Source organism: Myxine glutinosa, chromosome 1 (assembly GCF_964187855.1).
Source record: "Myxine glutinosa chromosome 1, kmMyxGlut1.1, whole genome shotgun sequence".
NCBI classification, from domain to species: Eukaryota; Metazoa; Chordata; class Myxini; order Myxiniformes; family Myxinidae; genus Myxine; species Myxine glutinosa.
In genome coordinates, this window is record NC_136261.1 from 430,364,537 (window position 1) to 430,385,304 (window position 20,768).

The 20,768-nt window shown below is 48.3% G+C and overlaps 1 protein-coding gene across 1 annotated transcript in view; it reads right to left on the bottom strand.

The window, feature by feature from the left end:
* The window catches only part of LOC144889647 (uncharacterized), a 72,867-nt gene that overhangs the window by 8,013 nt on the left and 44,086 nt on the right, over positions 1-20,768 (bottom strand). The window contains exon 2 of the mRNA XM_078770676.1: positions 5,437-5,869. Coding sequence (XP_078626802.1) covers positions 5,437-5,857 — 421 coding nt within the window. The 5' untranslated portion in view covers positions 5,858-5,869. The remainder of the gene's footprint in view (positions 1-5,436; positions 5,870-20,768) is intronic.

Here is a 20,768-nt window from a genome sequence, read left to right on the forward strand (position 1 = left end):
TGCAGAATCAGAGTCAAGTGTTGACAGAAAGAAACTTTTCCACCTTGTCAGGAGGAAAGGACACAGAGTCCAGGAGCAGCTGGGTATGACTGGGTACGGTGGGTACAGAGAGGGATGGGTTTGGGACACAAGATTTAGAGGCAAACACAGAGTTGAGGCATTCAGCTTTTTCATGTGTGGAGTCAACTGTGTAGCCGTTTGAGATGAGGGAGTGGATGGAAGGGAAACAAACACCAGAAACAGATTTGACCAGATGCCACCAGGATTTGGAAGAGGGAGACAGATAAGAGAGTTCGGTCTTGAGAAAGGAGAGATATTGTTTCCTGGCTCTCCTGAGGGTGGACTCACACTTGTTTCGGGCTTTGTGAAAGGAAATGAGATTTCCTTCCGTTGGATTTGCTTTCCAGGAGACGAAGGCAAGTTGTTTCTGGGCAACAGCCTCACCACAATATTCCGTGTACCATGGATGGGAGGAAGGGTATGACAACTGAAGACGAGATGGGATAAATCTGTGCATGAGACAGAGCAATTTACTTTGGAAGAATTCCCAGGATGAGTGGATGTCAGAGGCGGTAGAGATGGGAGACCAGTCCAGATGATTGATGGCTGCTTGAAGACCGTGCCAGTTGGCCTGAGTGAAATGCCAGACTCGTCGATGCTGAGGAGGCTCCCTTAGAATGGTAAGAGATGTCCACTTTAATAAGCACATGATCAGATGAGCCGATTGGAGCAGAAGAAGAGCAGCAGACATTTTCAGGGAAGTTAGTCATAACCAAATCCAGAAGAGAAGATGCTCCATTGACTGAGATCCGGGTCGGGAAATTGACAGATTGTGTCAGACCCAAAGAGTCGCAGAAGTCCTTCGCTGAGTAGCTATGGCTGGTGAGAGAGGGACACACCCAGCCAACTGGCATGGTGACAATTGAAATCACCACATATGAGGAAGAGATGGTTGGGATGGGTAGAAAGAAGTTGGTCCATATTATCAGACAGCGAGATGTAGATGGAGTCATCACTGTTTGGTGGACGGGGCAACACACATATGAACAAGAGGTGGGAGCAAAGGGGAAGCCGTAGCCACAGGTATTCTTGGGGGTGAGGTGGAGAGAGGGCAGTGCAGGGCGAGTGAGAAAGAGAGTTTTTGATAAAGATAGCAACCCCACCTCCATGACGAGGCTCAGGTCCATCATACCGGAGGAGGGAGTAACCTGGGAGAGATACTAAGGAATCAGAGACATCATGAAGGAAGAAACTTTCTGTTAAGCATATCACATCTGGTTTGTCAGACGCAACCTGTATGAAGCTCTTACAGGAGCATTGATTCTGTATAAAAATAAAAATAAAAATTTTATTTATTTATTCCACCCAAGCTCAGCACGCACCACCTTACGCACCTGCAGTTAGACCACCTTTCACATCATGCATTCGCTCCAGCTTACACAGTTTCACCTCGTCGTGGTTCGCTTTGATCTGTCATATCCTCTCCACCTGCACCTGCCATGTGTTATCCCGATCTTTACACATTGTTTTTACACATTTCATGATCCCCTACTTAACATTCTTTGCCCTCTCGCTTGTCTCTAATCATTCTTCTTTGCCTTTATCCATTCCATTTCATTTTATCTCACCTGGAACGGAGTTTATGGGAGCTTATGCGATGGCGCATCATCCGTCCTTTAGTCCGTAAACACTTGCAACTTCTTCTCCGAAACCGCTGAACAGATAGTGACCAAACTTGGCACAAATTATATTTGTTATGTTGTGACTGAAGTTTGTTCACGGCATTAAAAACAAATCTGGGTATTAGGGGGTTTAGCAGGGTCAAAGTGGATACAGGTTTGACCCCCCAAAATAGGAATTTCCTTTTTCCTCTGAAACTACACACACTATTTAGATGAAACTTCCCCACAACCTTCATCATCCGTGTTGTACCAATGTTTATTCAAGGCATTCGAAAAATTTAGGTCTGAGGTGGTACACGGGTTTGGGGGAGGGAGTGGGGGGTGGAGGGTGGGTTCCCACCCAAAATAGGTATTTGTTTGTTTGTTTAAAGCCTTATGATTATGTTGGTATGACTCACCTTTCCCCATACTGCCTCGAGCGTTGCGGCTATCTCATTCCCATAGCCTTCATATCAGCCTTTACCTCTGACTGCTCCACATGCATATCATGCCTTATGCCAGCCACCTTGTCCCTCTTCCATTTTCACCTTAATCTGTGCCATTAGTTGAATAATCAACAACATCACCTGGTCGCTGCCGGACTGTGATGGCAACGGCGACCCACTATTCCGTGCCATTAGCGCTGTCTTTTCCAGTGGCTGGTTAGAGGGGGAGGGGGGGAGGTTAGAGAGAGGAGGAGAGGGTTTGATCCTGATTACTATTGGCACCTCTACAGCAGCCCCTCCTGGTCCCTCTCCCACAATGTTACATTGATATGCAGCTTCCTGGGAGATTAGATCCCATTTCCTCCTCAAGTTAAACCACCAGGTCCTGGTCACCATGGCTTGAAGTAGCTGTATAATTATTTGAAGTACAATTTCACCCCATGCTCCTTACAATTTTTGGGGCACCGCCGATAGCGTCCCAGATTCGATTCTCACTCCTGACATCAATTGTTCCGGAAGCAGGGTTCTCGCCATTTCACAAACGTGTTTCCTTTTGGTGCCAAACGATTTGGCGGTGCCCATTGGGGTACGTACTCTCAATGCACATCCATATTTATTGTCACGCAACTCCGATTAACACCAGAGTTGCGGATGCCGATCAGGAAGGCTTTAACTCCCGAGGCGAAAACTCAATGGCGGATTCCAAAATCAAAAGCCCCAAGCGCGCAGGATGGAGGGGAACGACGAGAGCACTGCAGCCTTAACTGTGAAAATCAACCACCCGGGAAAACAGTGTTCAGGAATATGTACAGAAAATAATATAAGGGTTTATTGGGAAAAGCAAGGACAGGAAAAGCACGCGCCGGTAATCTAATGCCTAATTTGGGATCCCACACACACACAGATATCGAATACAAGATGAGGGGATCTGAATTAAAGAAAAGAACACATCATGTAAAATGTATACGCAGAGCTCGGCTTAACTGTCTTTGTCGTCTCTTCTTGCAACACGGCCCCGCTCGGCCACCACCAGGCCTTCTCCGACCACCTCCGAGCACCACAGCAATGTAAAGGCCCGAGCCAACGCCCACTCCATTCGCACACGAGGCCCAAAGAAGGACAGCAAGCTCCACTCGGGCTCTGAACTCGTCTCAGGATCTCCGATCTGAACTGCGACTCGTGCGCACCTCGTCTCTCAACTCGGGATCAGATCTCTCCTCTCTTCTCGACTCAGGAATGGAACTCTCTGAAATGGTGTCCGACCCTCCGTTAATATCACCGGCCGGTGACGTCACCATTGGCGCACTCCCAACCAATCAGAGCCTCCACCGACTCGCCGGCTCGCCCAGGGGCACGCCCACTGCGCCACTCTCACTCCTGTCCACTTTTCCATGGTCATAGCATGTGCTATGTGAGGTGGATAGGCCTCTTGGAGGTGTAAATGGTGGCGGCCATTATCGGTGGTGTGCTGGCCCGATTTCTTCCTAAGTCCTGTCAGGGGAGAAGGGCGTTATTAATGTTGTACTAAGGGATCCTAACCAAGTGTCTATGTGGTCTGCAGTGCCAAAAGGGACAAAGGTTTGGCTAACCAGGTGAGACACACAAGGGCTCTACTCATTAATCCCTACACTACTTAACACACGAATCTCCTCGTAGATTCACAAGTATACATCTTAACCCGACAAACGCCTATATATGAACTTATTACAAGGTAGTTTTCCTTACCGCAACACATGAAGCATGGTACCTACTCAAATCTATTCTGCTCTATATATCACTACCCAAATTCATAACAATATTTTTATGACATATCACCTGCAACAAAGACTTTCAGGTTACTCGCGGTGGGGCCTACACAAAGGAAAGTACAGATATTCGACGTCTATTGACATTCCTCTTGAATTGAGCAAGCTTGAGATCGAGGGGAAAGCAGAATGCAGGTAAGCTGTTCCAGAGTAATGCCTTGTGGGGAAAAATAAAAAGAAGAATACCTTATCGTCTTACTCCTTGGGACAGATATAGTGTATGTATGGGAAAAAGACGTGTTGAGTGACTGAAAGAATGCTCGGGTGGAACAACGTGATAGACCCTCAGAGCACCCTCCGTGGAAATATCTGCAGCAACAAAGCGGCGGATTGAGAGAGGTTCCATGGATGATGCCAACTCCTGTCCCACCAGAATGGCAGCACGCTGCTGGATTCTGTCAAGAAGAGAAAGGTGACAGGCCGGCGCACCAGCCCAAATATGGCAATGATACTCCATGACAGGACGTACAGTGGCCTTGTATAGATGGAGCATAGCAGCTTCAGAAAGGTATCGCCGAGCACGAAATAAGCTGCCAAGGTGCTGTAATGTGCCTTCAGCGCTACCAGGGATGTACTTTTCTCAGCTGAGGTTTGAGCTGATATCCAATTCACTCCAACAGATAACAGGGAGTTCCTGCAAAGGTGAAGAATCCAAAGACAGGGTCGGAAAACAAGGTGATCTTGAACGAGAAAAACAGACAAGTGGGTCATTTTTGGTTGAGAGCAACAAGCCAGTCTTTTCCCCAGTTCATCACACTCTCTAGGTCCTGATTGAGAGTGGTACTTGCATGGTCACAGGTAGGGGCATCGAGGGGAAGTCTCAGCGAGGGGGTGGGAGTCACTGCCTCGGGGCCTGAGCTTCTCCTATAATGTTTTTTAAACAGTACAGTGAAACCAAACTCATCGGCTGATCCTCATTTCATCATCGTTACGTTTAAACCCAGAAGCTGATTTTGCTTTTTCTTGCCGGAAACAAAACAACATTTGCTGCTGTTAATAGTACAGTTTCAAACTTTACAGAAAATGGTTATTAACCAGAAATGAGCGTTACAAAGAAATGCGTTTGTATCCGCTTTGTCCAAAAATTATCAATCATCTTCTCACGTTTTCATCTTCTTCTCATGTTAGGGAGAAATAGTGTTCAATAGTCGAGTGTGCGAATTGACTCGATCGGTCCGAACCTCCATTTTTTTTAATGCCGTGAACAAACTTGAGTTCCAACACAGAAAATATAATCTTAGCCAAGTTTGGTTACAATCCCATCAACAGTTTTGGAGAAGAGGTTGCAGGTTTTCGGACGGACTGACGACGCGCCATCCCATTAGCTCCCTGGAAATATTTTCCAGTTGAGCTAAAAAGTACGTATATCGTTAGCTTGTACCCCATATCAAAAACCCATTCATATTAGACAATACAAAGCTGTACCAATAGAGATTATACAAGTTATAAGAATACAAAAAAAACAATGGTAGAAGATCAAGAAATTTGTTGACATGCGATGTCGTATTAAAAAAAGTCACATACCAGACGTGGGTCTTGATGCTTCATACTGAGAGCGGAGGCGGCAGACATCAATGAACCCGATTCCAGAGAAACCAGAAACGTTGTCCCGGTGCACATTTTGGGATTCGAAAATCATTTCACAGAAACTGGAAAGTCCCCGAATAACATTCTCCAAGTTGACGAAAATGCTTCCCAAAAGAGAAGAACCAGCAATCTGAAAATCTTGCGGCTTCGAAAAAGAATTCATAAATTTACAGAAGTCAGCATACATTGCAAATTGTAATTTCTCTTTGGAGAGAGAGAGGATCTCGGTCCGCAATGGATCCGACTCAGTACAAGCTCGAATAACCTTCTGATTCTCAATTCCAAGCTTATCGATCACTGCTTGGGCTGTTTCTGCTCTCAGGCCTTGGGACTTGAGCCATTCGAAGAAGCTCTCCATTTCAAGGATGACCTGCCAAGGATACAATGCTTATGTTAATCACAGAAAAGTTATACATGTTATTTTCTTTACTCTGTTTGGAATTTTTGAGAGTTATTTCCGTTGACAATCCAATCAATTATTATCCAATAAATGCGGGCTTTTACATAGTTTGTTCACCCGCTGTGTCCCATTTTGTAAGTTTTCTTATCAATCAGCATCTAATGCATGTGAGTTTTTATATACAGAGACAAAAATAAACCCAGAGTAAACTAGGAGTCCATTCGGCTCATTATGCTGCGCCACAGCAACACCAGACAAAGTTTATCTGCCAAAACGATGCAATTTCATTTGGGGAATGAGGGGAGGAATGTGGACGAGACGATGTGGCACAACCAAGGATATCCCAAGCGCGTCAAATACAAATGGGGAAATGCAATTCTTTTCATTGTTTCTATAAAAAAAGAGAAAAAGCAATCTTTTGTGTTATTTTTTCCAGAGGTGGGTGGGGGCGGTGTGGGAAGGGATAGGTTTGGGCGATGGCTGTTCTTGGATGACAAACACACAACATCAACTACACAACACCTCTTGACGAGACCTCCCACAGACACGTCACTCCACTTCACTCAGATGCACACAATCACCCAATCCCTACTCAAGTCACAAACGTCTTGCCAATATTCCGATACTCTCTATCTCTAAAGCTTCCAGTACCTATTTAATCATAATTTAAACTTATCTATTGGTTTTGTTGTCATTGCCTTTCTCGGAGACAATACCATGCATTGACTACTCTCTGAGTGAAAGAGCGATATAGTCAGGCAGCTTAGGACCGGATTTCAGATGCATATGGACGTTCCGGACAAAAGCGCCAATTTTTCCCCACATGCTACCCATTACCTTAGCTTTCCATTTTTGATAGGAACCACTTCCTCCAAATTCATTATGGCGGCCATCTTGGAGTTTCATGACAGCCGCCACGTAAAAACCTATATCTACCAATATCTCTGCTTCTAAGCCACTTAGGATCACAATCTTGGTGTCTAAACATACTGTTACAGATTTGGGAACCCCCCTTCACTTGTAAATATCCCCCTTTGTAATATAATCCCCTTTTATTAATTATTAAATATCGCACCCTAGGCCATCGCAACACGCAGCCAATCTTAGAATCATCTTGCTAATTATTTCCTATTGTATGTTTAATTAAGGCTCTGTATCCACTAGATTGACACCACGTTGCATTAACAAATAAGGATAGCTCCCCTTCAATGATTCCATACCCCAGCAAACTCTCTCTCTCTCTCTATCTCTGCAAAGCAGCTCGATAAGCGTGGGGTGTGCGCCCTCTCAACTGGCCTGGGTTTGAAAGCTGCGTTCGCCACCATTTTGAACATGTGCTCCGTGCTCTGTTTGGACAAGAAGGGTGGGGTCGCCGAGAAGAGACGTGACCGTGGCTCGCCACGAGGGCGGAGCTGTTCAGCTCCATTGCCAAATAAGGCTACCAACAGAGCACGGGGGCGGGACCTAGAGTCCCTGTATATAGAGAGTTGTGTCAACTCAAATTTGGACGCCATTTTGTGTCTAAGTGTGTCGGATTAGATATACATGTACATTCGCGATATGGGGTGATATATTCTAAACCTGCTAAAAAAAAATTTACTACACATATTTAGTCTTATTATTACATACAGGTTATATTTGTTTTGTCAAAAACTCAGCTATTGCCGTGAAAAAGAGCTGTGTGGTGATATTAAAAGTGGTATGGCAATGCATATTACAAGCCAACACTGCATATAAGAGCTAACATTATAAGTAAGACAAACCAATGCTGTCGTTCTCTGAATTTTAATAACTTTTAGAAAGGAGTGTGGGCATATCCAATATTTTTTAAAGGGTGCCGAGAGCAATTCCGGTGTAGGACTTCCAGCCGACATATAGTCTAACACACTTAAAACAAATTCTGTACGTGGTATTGCCATATTTCTATAGTGTACAACTTTAGTTTTATCGACATTTATATTCAATTTCCATTGTAATGATTTAACAAGCTGCAAGTCAGCTTCTGTCTCTGACATAAGGAAAACGTCATCGGCATCTAGTAAGATTGAAACGTTCATTTATTACTACACCCTTGCCCAGAACGCTGATGGATATTGCCTGATCGATTAATATGTTTCATAGCTGGCGACTTAATTAACACTTAATTTTCGACTGCGCCAAGCCGTAATTAAACAGAGAAAAAAACTTTTAAAAAATACCTGCAGTGTGCACGGTTCGTCTAGTCGAACAGATATGGAAAAGCACAGATAAGACGTCGTATTCACCATAACTTGTTTAATTTCACCAGGAACACGATGAGGCCAACACAGTAAACATTCAGTACAAAACTTGGTTCATACATTCAGTACAGAACATGATTCATACATTCAGACCGTAAGAAAACTCTGCCCGTAATACAACACTCTGACCAGACCAACACTTCATTCCACTACATTCACTCCTCACAAGTGAGACTCATCACTACTCTGTTCACTCCTCACAAGTGAGACACCATCACTACTCCGTTCACTCCTCACAAGTGAAACTCATCACTACTCCGACAAGTGAAGACTTGAATATGACTACAGACGGAGAGACTGCTCGCGATACGGCGAGAAGAGACCTCATCTGTCTTCTGCGATGAGTGCAAGAGATTGAGCAGGGTTCTTCCCACGGAAATGCATTTTTGGTCAGCTCCTTGAAGATTATAAACAAACACAAATCACTTCCCTTTAAAAGGGTTTTCAACGGACAGACAACCAAAAAAAAACCGAGCAGATAGAATTGCTTTTGAACATCGATCATCAAGTGGCGTGGGCCTACCTGGCAGAGTCTCGAGGAGTCGATCGCTTTCCAGCTCTTTTCGTCTGACTTTCGCTTTCCAAATTTGTCTTCTGACTATCACTTGGAAATCTATACATCTTATATTTCCCAGATTGGTTTGAACAACCAAAAGCAGAACAACCAGTCATTTTGTTTGGCAATAAACAACATTCCCGTACCAAGCTGACGTTCACGCACGGTGAAGTTAGACACAAAATGGCGCCACGAAATCACGTGACCAGAAATCTCGGGTCAGCGCATGGCGCAACTCTCTTTATACAGGGACACTAGCGGGACCCAAACGGCCGAGGGCGTGTCACGACCCCGCTTAAGATATGCGTTTTGAGGATCGCGCAAAGAGAGAAGGGTTGAGACCAGCAGAGGCGACGTGAGCGCAGCAAAAAGAGATTGTGCCTTGCCTGCGAGGGGAAATCCCAGTATTATTCCCAGAGAGAGAGAGAGAGAGAGAGTCGTGGTGTCGACGCAACCACATTCGTTCCAGCGGTTGTCGGGTTCGCTCCAAACCAATGGCGCGAGGTCGGAACGGAACCTCGACGGCTGAACGAGCCGAACCAGCCGCTTTTGCCAGCTGAACGGACCTTCTCCTGCCATTCCTGTCATCATTCCCATGTGAGTCTGTCTTTGTTTGTTCTGTCCTGGGTATAAGTAAGACTGTATAGATAAGGCTGCCCTGTGTCTTTTTACATCCATCTATCTTTGTACAGCTTTGATCTTTCTTTTCCTCTGGTGTTTGTTGTAATAAATGTGTGTTCCCTCTCCAAGCTTTGGTTTCATCTTCATCCAGTTGCTTTAGTCTTTTCTTTCCATTGGTCTACGTTGCACGATTAAAACAGCTATAATCGGGTTAGTCATTGTTAACGGCCTGGGTCGTGACTCGCTTCGCTCGGCGTGTCCATTACCGTTGCGACTCGGGCGGGGCTGTCTCCTCGCTGGTTGGGAGGTCACGGTAAGCAGGTATTCGGGGGGTCTTTTTTTTGGACCTCTGGCCCGATTACCCTGGTCATGGCTGACCACCAGTGACGTCACAGACCCTCAGGATCGGCGATGGCCAGTATAAAGGACAAGGGGTTAACCCCCTTTGGCAAGGGGAGCGCCATCGTCCCAGATCCGTAACAATACATTTTCTGGGACAAGCAATACAACTATACAACTATACCATTTAGAAAAGCAACAGACGTTTTTTATTAACACAAAAAATAAACTGAACATAAAACTTGAAAAAAGATAAAAAGGAATACTGTTAATGTACCATAGTCACTGAAAATACTGCCAAAAATAAATAATGTATTCGGAGGAAGTGGTTCCTACCAAAAATGGAAAGCTAAAGCTATGGGCAGCATGTGTGGAAAATTTAGCGCTTTTGTCCAGAACATAGACATCCATTTGCTTAGCTGCCTGACTATTACCTGACGACTGTATTAACTATTGTTTTCTTAACTAGGCTACGGCCCCTGGTCCTGTCACTATCTCTGCTGAATAATTATTCTGCACTTATTTTGTCTATACCCTTCATTATCTTAAACATATATCATATCCCATCATAACCGCCTCCTTTCTAATGCATGTTACAAGAAGTAGCATTCTTGGGGAAAATGCCAGGGGCATAGAAAGGGCACCTTCATAAGGTATGTGCCATGTGGCAAAGTATAGAAAAGAAGGGACATTCCAGAGCTTGTAGAAAATGCCAAACAGAAAATAAGGGACATTCAAAAAATTTAGTATGCATGCTGGACTACTCGTGTTCTTAGGAGGAAGCAAGGAATGCTCTAGAAAAGTTGATATAAAAGGGGCACCCTAGATCTTGCAAATAAAATACATTAACTTCTTCTTGTGTAAAGGTATTGTGTTTTTGTGTGGTCATGTGGTTTGGAAATGAACTGTGATCGAGTTATTATTGTGATGTTTGGAAATGGGGATTTCATATGAAAGCGGGCCTTTTTGGTAACATCTTCTATGGAAATATGTGGTGGAGAATTCGAATGGCGCCTCTTTATTGGCCTAATGGATGAGGCATCAGACTTCCAAGCTGGGGATTGTGGGTTCAAGTCCCATTTGGTTTGAATAATTTTTTTCTTCTTTCTTTTTCAAACTTTTATATAGACTATAGTCTTGAATAAAGTCTTGTATGATGAACAAAATGCAGTTTTTAGCTGCGATGAGCAGCTCTATGAGGACCGCATTGTTGTTGGGTGCCTTTTTGAACAGCGCATGCGCATACACTCAGACGTGCGTTGGTATGAGGTAGGAACATTGCGGACTAAAGTCGCTATTTGTTTGAAGAAACCAGAATAAATTTAACAACAAAGACAACATGAAAGTTTTCATATCAATCTCGTTTCACAAAACTTGACACAAATTAGGTGTAATTAACATATATATATACGTGAAAACAATTCGCACAGGAGCCGAGCCTCGGGGATGCTTCGTCCACCAGCAGAATCCCAGCACATGCAGGTACACAAAAGAAATAGACTTTCAGCGGATTGAGAAATACCAAAGAAGCGACCACAGTGTGAAACCTGGAATATGGAATAATTTTTTTCCTCTTTATTTTTCAAGTATTTTACATCATCTTGAATAAAGTCTTGCATGATCAACAAAATACAGTTTGTTCATATTTAAAACGTATCAATTCTGAAACCTGATTTTCAGCATCATTACGAGTCATGTCCACAGTGCTATTGTGCCAAATTTTAAGGTACCAAAGCCATGCAAAAATGCGTCGGCCGTGACATCACCAGATCTTATCTACGTCACATCAAATTTGAACACGACACGAACCATTTGAGCTCCCAAAATGAGTGATAAAATGAAATATGTACCTTTTACCATGATAAATAAATGACATGCCAATTTTAACACACACACACACACACACACACACACACACACACACACACACACACACACACACACACACACCAAAATCCCCTTTTTAATAAAAAGTCACCCCGTTTCCTTTTTTTCAACAAAACTGTGTATTTTAAGAAACAGTGAAGGTTATTTAGTTATTTTGTCCAATGTGGGAAGGGCTTGTGGTATTGTCTACAGGTATGCACACTCACCTTTAAGCTGTCTCGTCTGGGCCCAGGGATGCACGTTAAGCTGGCTGTCCAGTCTGTTAGCATTAATTATTGGGGAAAATGCCAGGGACATAGAAAAGGTCCCTTTATATGGTATGTGCCATGTGGCAAACTATAGAAAAGGCCACTTTATATGGTATGTGCCATGTGGCAAACTATAGAAAAGGCCACTTTATATGGTGTGTGCCATGTGGCAAACTATAGAAAAGGCCACTTTATATGGCATGTGCCATGTGGCAAACTCTAGAAAAGGCCCCTTTATATGGTATGTGCCATGTGGCAAACTATAGAAAAGGCCACTTTATATGGTATGTGCCATGTGGCAAACTATAGAAAAGGCCACTTAATATGTTATGTGCCATGTGGCAAACTATAGAAAAGGCCACTTTATATGGTATGTGCCATGTGGCAAACTATAGAAAAGGCCACTTTATATGGTATGTGCCATGTGGCAAACTATAGAAAAGGCCACTTTATATGGTATGTGCCATGTGGCAAACTATAGAAAAGGCCACTTTATATGGTATGTGCCATGTGGCAAACTATAGAAAAGGCCACTTTATATGGTATGTGCCATGTGGCAAACTATAGAAAAGGCCCCTTTATATGGTATGTGCCATGTGGCAAACTATAGAAAAGGCCACTTTATATGGTATGTGCCATGTGGCAAACTATAGAAAAGGCCCCTTTATATGGTATGTGCCATGTGGCAAACTATAGAAAAGAAGTGACATTCTTGGGAAAAATGCCAATTTGATTCACACAGCTGCATGAAGAAGTAAATGCGTTTCATTTGCCAAATGTAGGGCCCTTTATATGAACTTTTATAGAGCATTCCTTGGTTCTTCCTATGGAACTTAGTTCTTATTGTTGGAACTTGGAAGTTATTGACATCCCCCCCCCCCCCCTCCACTCTGATTTCAAACGCACATACCATATAAAGGCCTTTTCTATGCCCCTGGCATTTCGTCCAATGTATATATAAATATACATGAAGTGAATTGGTTGAAAATTGATGATTTATGTCACGTGACCTAAGACCTGTTTCCCTCAGAAACAACCCACTTCCAGTTTCGCACCCCCCTGATGCAGTGCCCCCTGTTCCCGGGAGGCTGGCACTCATTTTTACGACTTCAAAAGGACGACAACCTGAGTCAATCCACCTGGTGTTATTTTAACGGCGTGACCCTAACATCTTAAAGCAGCCACATTCAACATGAAGCCTACACCAGGATTAGTTTCACAGGTAATGAAGTAGAACGACACTCGGTATCGCACAAACCTCCACCAGGATAAACAGGTAACGTTTTGTATCCACTGATAGACCGGATCTGGATTCGGACCTGAACCTAAATCGAATCAGCTTATTCTTCTTCACACGTACCCATCTCATCCCCCGAGTTTCGTCATAATCCATCCACATCGATTTGTCATATCGTACTATGTATAATCATCATGTTCGCCCGATCTCTCTATTAATACTATGAAGAATAACTTCAAATGATCGTTTTACAGAAGATCTTTCTCAGTATAAATAATAAAATGAGAATCTCCGAACAAACCTTTTCCTCAGAAGATCCGAACCGATCACTGTTTGTGGAAAAGGACACGGAGCGGAGCACGGAGGACAAAAGGACATGGAGCCTCGCACGGAGGACAAAAGGACACGGAGCCTCGCACGGAGGACAAAAGGACACGGAGCCTCGCACGGGGGGCAAAAGGACATGGAGCCTCGCACGGGGGGCAAAAGGACACGGAGCCTCGCACGGGGAGCAAAAGGACACGGAGCCTCGCATGGGGGGCAAAAGGACACGGAGCCTCGCACAGGGGGCAAAAGGACACGGAGCCTCGCACGGACGACAAAAGGACACGGAGCCTCACACGGATGACAAAAGGATACGGAGCCTCGCACAGATGACAAAAGGACACGGAGCCTCGCACGGACGACAAAAGGATACGGAGCCTCGCACGGACGACAAAAGGACACGGAGCCTCGCACGGACGACAAAAGGACATGGAGACGAGGACGGACGACAAAAGGCCATGGAGCCGAGGACAGAGGACAAAAGGCCACGGAGCCGAGGACTGAGGACAAAATGACACGGAGCCGAGCACTGAGGACAAAATGACACGGAGCCGAGGACGGACGACAAAAGGCCACGGAGCCGAGGACGGAGGACAAAAGGCCACGGAGCCGAGGACTGAGTACAAAATGACACGGAGCCAAGCACGGAGGACAAAAGGTCACGGAGCCAAGCACGGAGGACAAAAGGTCACGGAGCAGAGCACGGAGGGCAAAAGGCCATGGAGCGGAGTACGGAGGACAAATGTTCATGGAGCCGAGCACTGAGGACAAAATGACATGGAGCCGAGCACAGAGGACAAAATGACACGGAGCCGAGCACGGAGGACAAAAGGCCACGGAGCCGAGCACGGAGGACAAAAGGATACGGAGCGGAGCACGGAGGACAAAAGGATATGGAGCGGAGCACGGAGGACAAAAGGACACGGAGACGAGCACAGAGGACAAAAGGTCGCAGACACGAAACCAAAAAGGACATGGATCGATACGATCCGATCATGGGTATCTTCGTCACAGTTGCAGTTCAAGAATTTCAAGATCTTAGGTTTTCGTCGTTATTGAACCCTTCCTGTGCACGCAAATCAAGCTTCTTTTCTTCTTCCGCCTCCTCAGAATCACCAATCTCCACCACGTGGTCGTTGATGGCTCATTGGCCAATTGGCATCAGATGAAGAACTGAAGCCACAGATCGGCCATTTTACCACTCCCGTTCACGGCGCATGAGAATAATTACCTTTAGTTCAGTTATTTTTCAATTGTTGACTTGGCACGAAGTTTGGAGTTACACTGAACCCTTATATTGACCTTGTAGAAAACGAAAGAACATCAGAACCATTTCCAGAATGCCGCGCCCTTCGGGGTGCCACCCGCCTCTCACGCCGCTCCGCTCCTCCCCTTCCAGGACTGCCACGCCCCGATCCGTCTCGCCCCGCCTCATCCCATCCCGCCCCGCCCCTTCCCGGCCTGCCACGCCTCGTCCCGCTCCGCCCTTTCCCGCCCCGCCTCGTTCCGCTCCTCCTCGATTGTAATCATCCATCCGACTGTTCTTGAACTTCTTGGAAACACCGAAACCGAAATCCTGGTATACGAGCCGACACCAACAGCACATTTTTATTTTTGTTTTCTCCTTTACGACACCAGCTCAGGGGGAACAAAAATCAACAACACAGAGGATTACAATAAACACAGTTATGGATTATGTCCGATGGATTATTTGCAATAAATAATACATTAATGCAGTGCAAGAAATGAGAGTTTCCCTGGGAAGGATTGGAGGTGAGGACAGAAATTTGTTGAAACATCGCATGTTGAATAGAGACCATTGTAACACCAGCATGTCCCACCCCTCCCCCTCTGCCCAACAGGACAAATAAATCTTTAGAATTACTCTGAACCGCGCACTCCACTAACAGGAGAGCAAGGCGATCTCGAGCATCCTCCCCCTCCCCCCCCCCCACCATAATTGGAGGGTAAGGCGATCTCGAGCATCTCCCCCCACACCACCCCCCACACTCTAGGAGGGGCATAAGCCAATCTCCAGCATCTCCCCCCCCCCCCCCCCGCCCTAAGACGAAGGTAAGGCAATCTCTAGCCATCTCCTCCCCACCCCAAGAGGAGGGTAAGGCAATCACCAGCATCTCCCCCACCCCCGAAAAGTGGGGGTAAGGCGTTCTCTAGTATCCCCCCGCCCTAAGACGAAGGTAAGGCAATCTCTAGCCATCTCATCCCCACCCCAAGAGGAGGGTAAGGCAATCACCAGCATCTCCCCTCCCCCTCTCCCCACCATAAGTGGAGAGTAAGGCGATCTCCAGCATCTCCCCCACCCCCGAAAATTGGGGGCGGGGGTAGGGCGTTCTGTCGTATCCCCTCACCCCCCCCCCCCCCGCCCAAAGAGGAGGGTAACGCGATTTCTAGTATCCCCCTACGCCCGCCCTAAGAGGAGGGTAAGGCAATCTCTGGCATCTCCCCCACTGCCTCCCCCTCCCACATCCTTCGAGGAGCGAAAGGCAATCTCAAGCGTCTCCGCCCTCACTCCCCCCCCCCCCCCCGACCCGAAGAGGAGGTAAGACGATATCTAGCATCTCCCACCCCACCCCCGCCCCCCCACCCGAAGTGGAGGGTAAAGTGATCTTGAGCATCACCCCCCCCCCCCCCCACTCTAGGAGGTGGATAAGGCAATCTCGAGCATCTCCCCCCCTCCACCCCCACAGGAGGGTAAGGCGATCTCGAGCACCCCCCCTCCCCCACCCCAAGAGGAGGGTAAGACGATCTCAAGCATCTCCCCTCTCCCCCTTCCCCCCTCCCCACTCCAAGAGGAGGGCAAGGCGATCTCTAGTATCCCCCTCCCCCGCCATTAGAGGAGGGTAAGGCGATCTCTAGCATCTCCCCCAACCCCGAAGAGGAGGGTAAGGCATTCTCTAGTATCCACCCCCCCCCCCCCCACCCTAAGAGGAGGGTAAGGCAATCTCTAGCATCTCCTCCTCCCCCACCCCCCCCCCCCCCCCAAAGAGGAGGGGCAAGCGATCTCGAGCATCTCCCTCCTCTCCCCCCCCCCACCCCCACCACTCCAGGAGGTGGATAAGGCAATCTTCAGCATCTCCTTCCCCCCTCCCCCTCCAAACCCAAGAGGAGGGTAAGGCGATCTCGAGCATCCTCCTTTCCCCCACCCTAGGTAGAGGGTAAGGCGATCTCTAGCATATCGCCCACCCACGATGAGGGGGGTAAGGCATTCTCTAGTATACCCCCCCCCCCCCACCCCCGCTCCCTGCCCTAAGAGGAGGGTGTGGGAGCTATTCGTCAGGTTCACTATGTCAATAAATTATATTTCGTTCAAAATCATGGTAGATTAGCAAACCTATACATTTTTGGAAAGGTTATAGAATAAGGAAACTAAAAATCATTGTTTACATTTGGAGAGATACCTGTATGGCGGTCATTTTGGAAATCCAAAATGGCGGCCATACAGGTATCAACGCAAATGTAAACATTGATTTTCAGATTTTCGATGTAATAACGTTTCCAAAAATGTATAGGTTTGCTAATCTTCCATGATTTTGAACGAAAAAACATAGTGAACCTGACGAGTCAGGTTCACTGTGTTAACAAATATAATTTCGTTCAAAATTTTGGGAGATTAGCAAACCTGTACATTTTTGGAATCATCAGAGCATGGAGAATCCGAAAATCAATGTTGGCATTTGCACAGACACCTGCATGGCCGCCATTTTGGATTTTCAAAATGGCCGCCATAAAATACATATTTTGCGCTATCTCGGCTTCTAGTCAAACTAGAAACTTAATTAAATATGCTAATCCTATGTTTTCTGGGTCAAGGAATCCAATAAAGGCCTCAAAATAGTGCGCAGGGTTATAGAAAAGCAACAAACAAAGGTAATTGAAAACCATTGTCTTTATATTTGTGATAAAACTGTATAACATAATACATGATATTGCAAGTCCTTTGAAGTTATAGGTATGGATTTATAAAGCAAGAAAGCAGCCTTGTTAGTATCAGATGGAATTATAAGTCCTATACACAGGATCTACTTGGTCTATACCGTTCAGGAATATGCTTTTACACATCTTCATCACTGTCCTGAGTGTCATTTTCGCAAAGGTGTCGACGCAAATGCAAACATTAATTTTTGGATTCCTCATGCTCTGAATATTCCAAAAATGTATAGTTTTGCTAATCTACCAAAATTTTGAACGAAAAAACATAGTGAACCTGACTATATGCTCGCACAATAAAACCGGACAAAATGAACGACGCCAGGAATGTTTCACTGAGCATTTTATTTCCAGCTCACTCGAAAGAACTCAAAAGCACTGAATCAGCCCATCGAACGGGTGGCAATTTATAAGTAAAGCTCAACACACAAAAGCCACGCCTCTCAGGCGGGCGTGGTATGCAAATAGGTAAGCCAAGTGTTCGCCCAGGAAAGGCAAGTCTGGACACGCCCGGGTGAGTCCGGACAAGTGACCGCTCGTGTCATCGGCCGGTGCAAGGTAATTGTGTCATGCTTCCGGTAACCGCTACATGCGCACCCCCAGAATTAACATGCACCGGGAGAGTCAGTTTGAGGGGGGTCTTGATGACCCGGCCGAAACGACCCCTGGCGATTCGTGGGGATGGTGGTAGGTGGCGTGGCGGTGGATGGTCGGGCGGGGGGCTTGGTTGACGGGGGATGGCCCCGTCATGGAGGAAGGGCCAACCGTGGAGGTTGGTCGAGGTCCAAATGGCCCGGCTTGAGGCGGTTCACGGAGATGCGGTCTGGCTTGCCGCTGATGTCGATGATGAACGACTTGTCGTCCCTCTTCATGACCCGGAAAGGTCCATCGTACGGCGGCCGGAGCGGACCCCGGTGTGCGTTGTGCCGGATAAAAACATACTCCGCAGTGCGAAGTGCTGGGGGGACGTGAGGTTGGGGGCAGCCGTGGTGGGACGTGGGCACGGGGGCAAATCTCCTGGCGGCCTCCTGGAAGACCGAGCATTGGCGAGCCGCGGACCAGGGGCCGGTGGCGTCAGGGATGAATTCGCCCGGCACGCGCAGTGGCTGGCCGTAGACCAGCTCGGTGGTGGAAGCCTGGAGGTCCTCTTTAGGGGCCGTTCGGAGGCCCAATAGGACCCACGGGAGCCTGTCGGCCCAACCGTCGTCCTGGAAGCTGGTCCTGAGAGCGACCTTCATCGAGCGGTTGAACCGCTCGCACAAGCCGTTGGCTTGTGGGTGGTAGGCCGTGGTGCGGTGTAGCTTGACCCCAAGGCCTGGGCAACCGCTCCCCAAAGCTCGGAGGCAAATTGCGGGCCTCTGTCGGAGGAGATGTCCGAGGGCACGCCGAAACGGGCAATCCAGGTGCCAATGAAGGCCTGCGCCACATTGGCGGATGTCGTTGATGCCAGCGGGATGGCCTCTGGCCACCTGGTGGTCCTGTCCACTATCGTGAGGAGGTGGGTGAAGCCCCGCGAGGAGGGCAGGGGTCCCACCAGGTCCACATTGATGCGGTTGAAGCACCGCGCGGGCACGTCGAATGTTGCCAACAGGGCCTGGGTGTGCCGGTGGACCTTCGTGCGTTGGCAGGCGACACAGGCGTTGGCCCAGTTGCGGACGTCCTTGCGGAGCCCCTGCCAGACGAACTTTGCTGCCACGAGCTTCTGTGATGCTTTCCGGCCCAGGTGGGAAAGGCCGTGGAGGGCGTTAAAAATGTGCCGCTGCCATCCGGTGGGCAGGATAGGGCGAGGTTGGCCCAGGGAAACGTCGCACAGGAGAACCGTGCCTGTGTCCTCGAAGGGGACGTCGGCCAACCACAGGCCTGTGTCCACTGTCCGGAGGGCTTGCACCGTGGGGTCGGCGGTCTGGTCGGCTGCCATGCGGGCGAAGTCCACACCCAGGTGGATGGCGTTCGCACCGGACCTGGAGAGGCAATCGGCCACAGCATTGTCCTTGCCCACAACGTGCTGGATGTCCGTCGTAAATTCAGACACGGCGGGGAGGTGGCGCTGCTGGCAGGCCAAACACGGCTCCATAACCTTGGCCATGGTGAAGACCAGGGGTTTGTGGTCCACAAACGCCGTGAACGGGCAGCCCTCCAAAAGATGGCGGAAGTGGCGAACAGCCAGGTAAAGGTCGAGGAGCTCCCGTCGAAAGGGCTATACTTGCGCTCGTTAGGGCGAAGCTGCCGGCTGAAGAAGGCCAGCGGTTGCCAAGCCCCGTTCACCCACTGTTCATGCATGGCACCCACAGCGTAGTCGGAAGCATCCGTGGTGAGGGCGATGGGTGCGTCAAGCGCCGGGTGCGCCAGTATGGTCGCTTTGGCGAGGGCCAGCTTAGCGCCAGTGAACGCCGCGTCCATCTCTGTGGTCCAGGCGACGTCGTGCTTGGCCGGCTTGCCCCGGAGGGCTTTGTACAGGGGGCGCATGAGTTGGGCGGCGCGAGGCACGAACCGGTAGCAGAAATTTACCATCCCAAAAATTCCTGTAGGGCCTTCATGGAGCGGGGGCGCAGGAAACTTGTGACTGCCTCCACCTTGGTCGGCAGCGGGATGGCCCCACGCTTCGTGATGCAGTGCCCCAGGAAGTCGACGGCCGTTACGCCAAACTGGCATTTCCCCGGGTTGATGATGAGGCCATGCTGGCTGAGGCGCTCAAAAAGCGTGCGCATGTGGATGAGGTGCTCCGCCCGGGAAGTGCTGGCAACGAGAATGTCGTCCAGGTAAATGAAAAGGAAGGTGAGGTCGCGCAGCACGCTGTGCATCAGCCGCTTGAAGGCCTGGGCCACGTTCTTAAGGCCGAACGGCATGCGAAGGAACTCGAAGAGGCCAAAAGGTGCAATTACCGCCGTCTTCGGCACGTCTGCCGGCCGGACGGGTACCTGGTGGTAGCCCCGAACGAGGTCGACCTTGGAAAAGATCACCCGCCCCGCCAAACGGGCGGAAAAGTCCTGTATATGTGGTATCGGGTACCGGTCGGGGGTGGTGGCGTTGTTGAGGCGGCGATAATCGCCGCATGGTCGCCATCCGCCACCCGCTTTGGGCACGATGTGCAGGGGCGAGGCCCACGCGCTATTCGAGCGCCGCACAATGCCCAATCGCTCCAGCGCGTCGAATTCCGCCTTCGCCACGGCGAGTTTGGCCGGGTCGAGGCGGCCAGCCCTGGCGTCGACGGGTGGACCTGTGGTCAGGATGTGGTGTTCGATGCCATGCTTGACGGCGACGGCCGAAAACGTCGGCTGCGTGAGGGCGGGAAACTCGGCGAGTAGGCGGGTGAAATCGTCCATGGCCGGGAGCACGGAGGCTAGCTTGGTCGGAGCGGAGCCGCTCAATGAGCAAGCGAGTGAGCTGATGGTCTCCGCGTTGATGAGCTGACGCCATTTGACTTCGACAA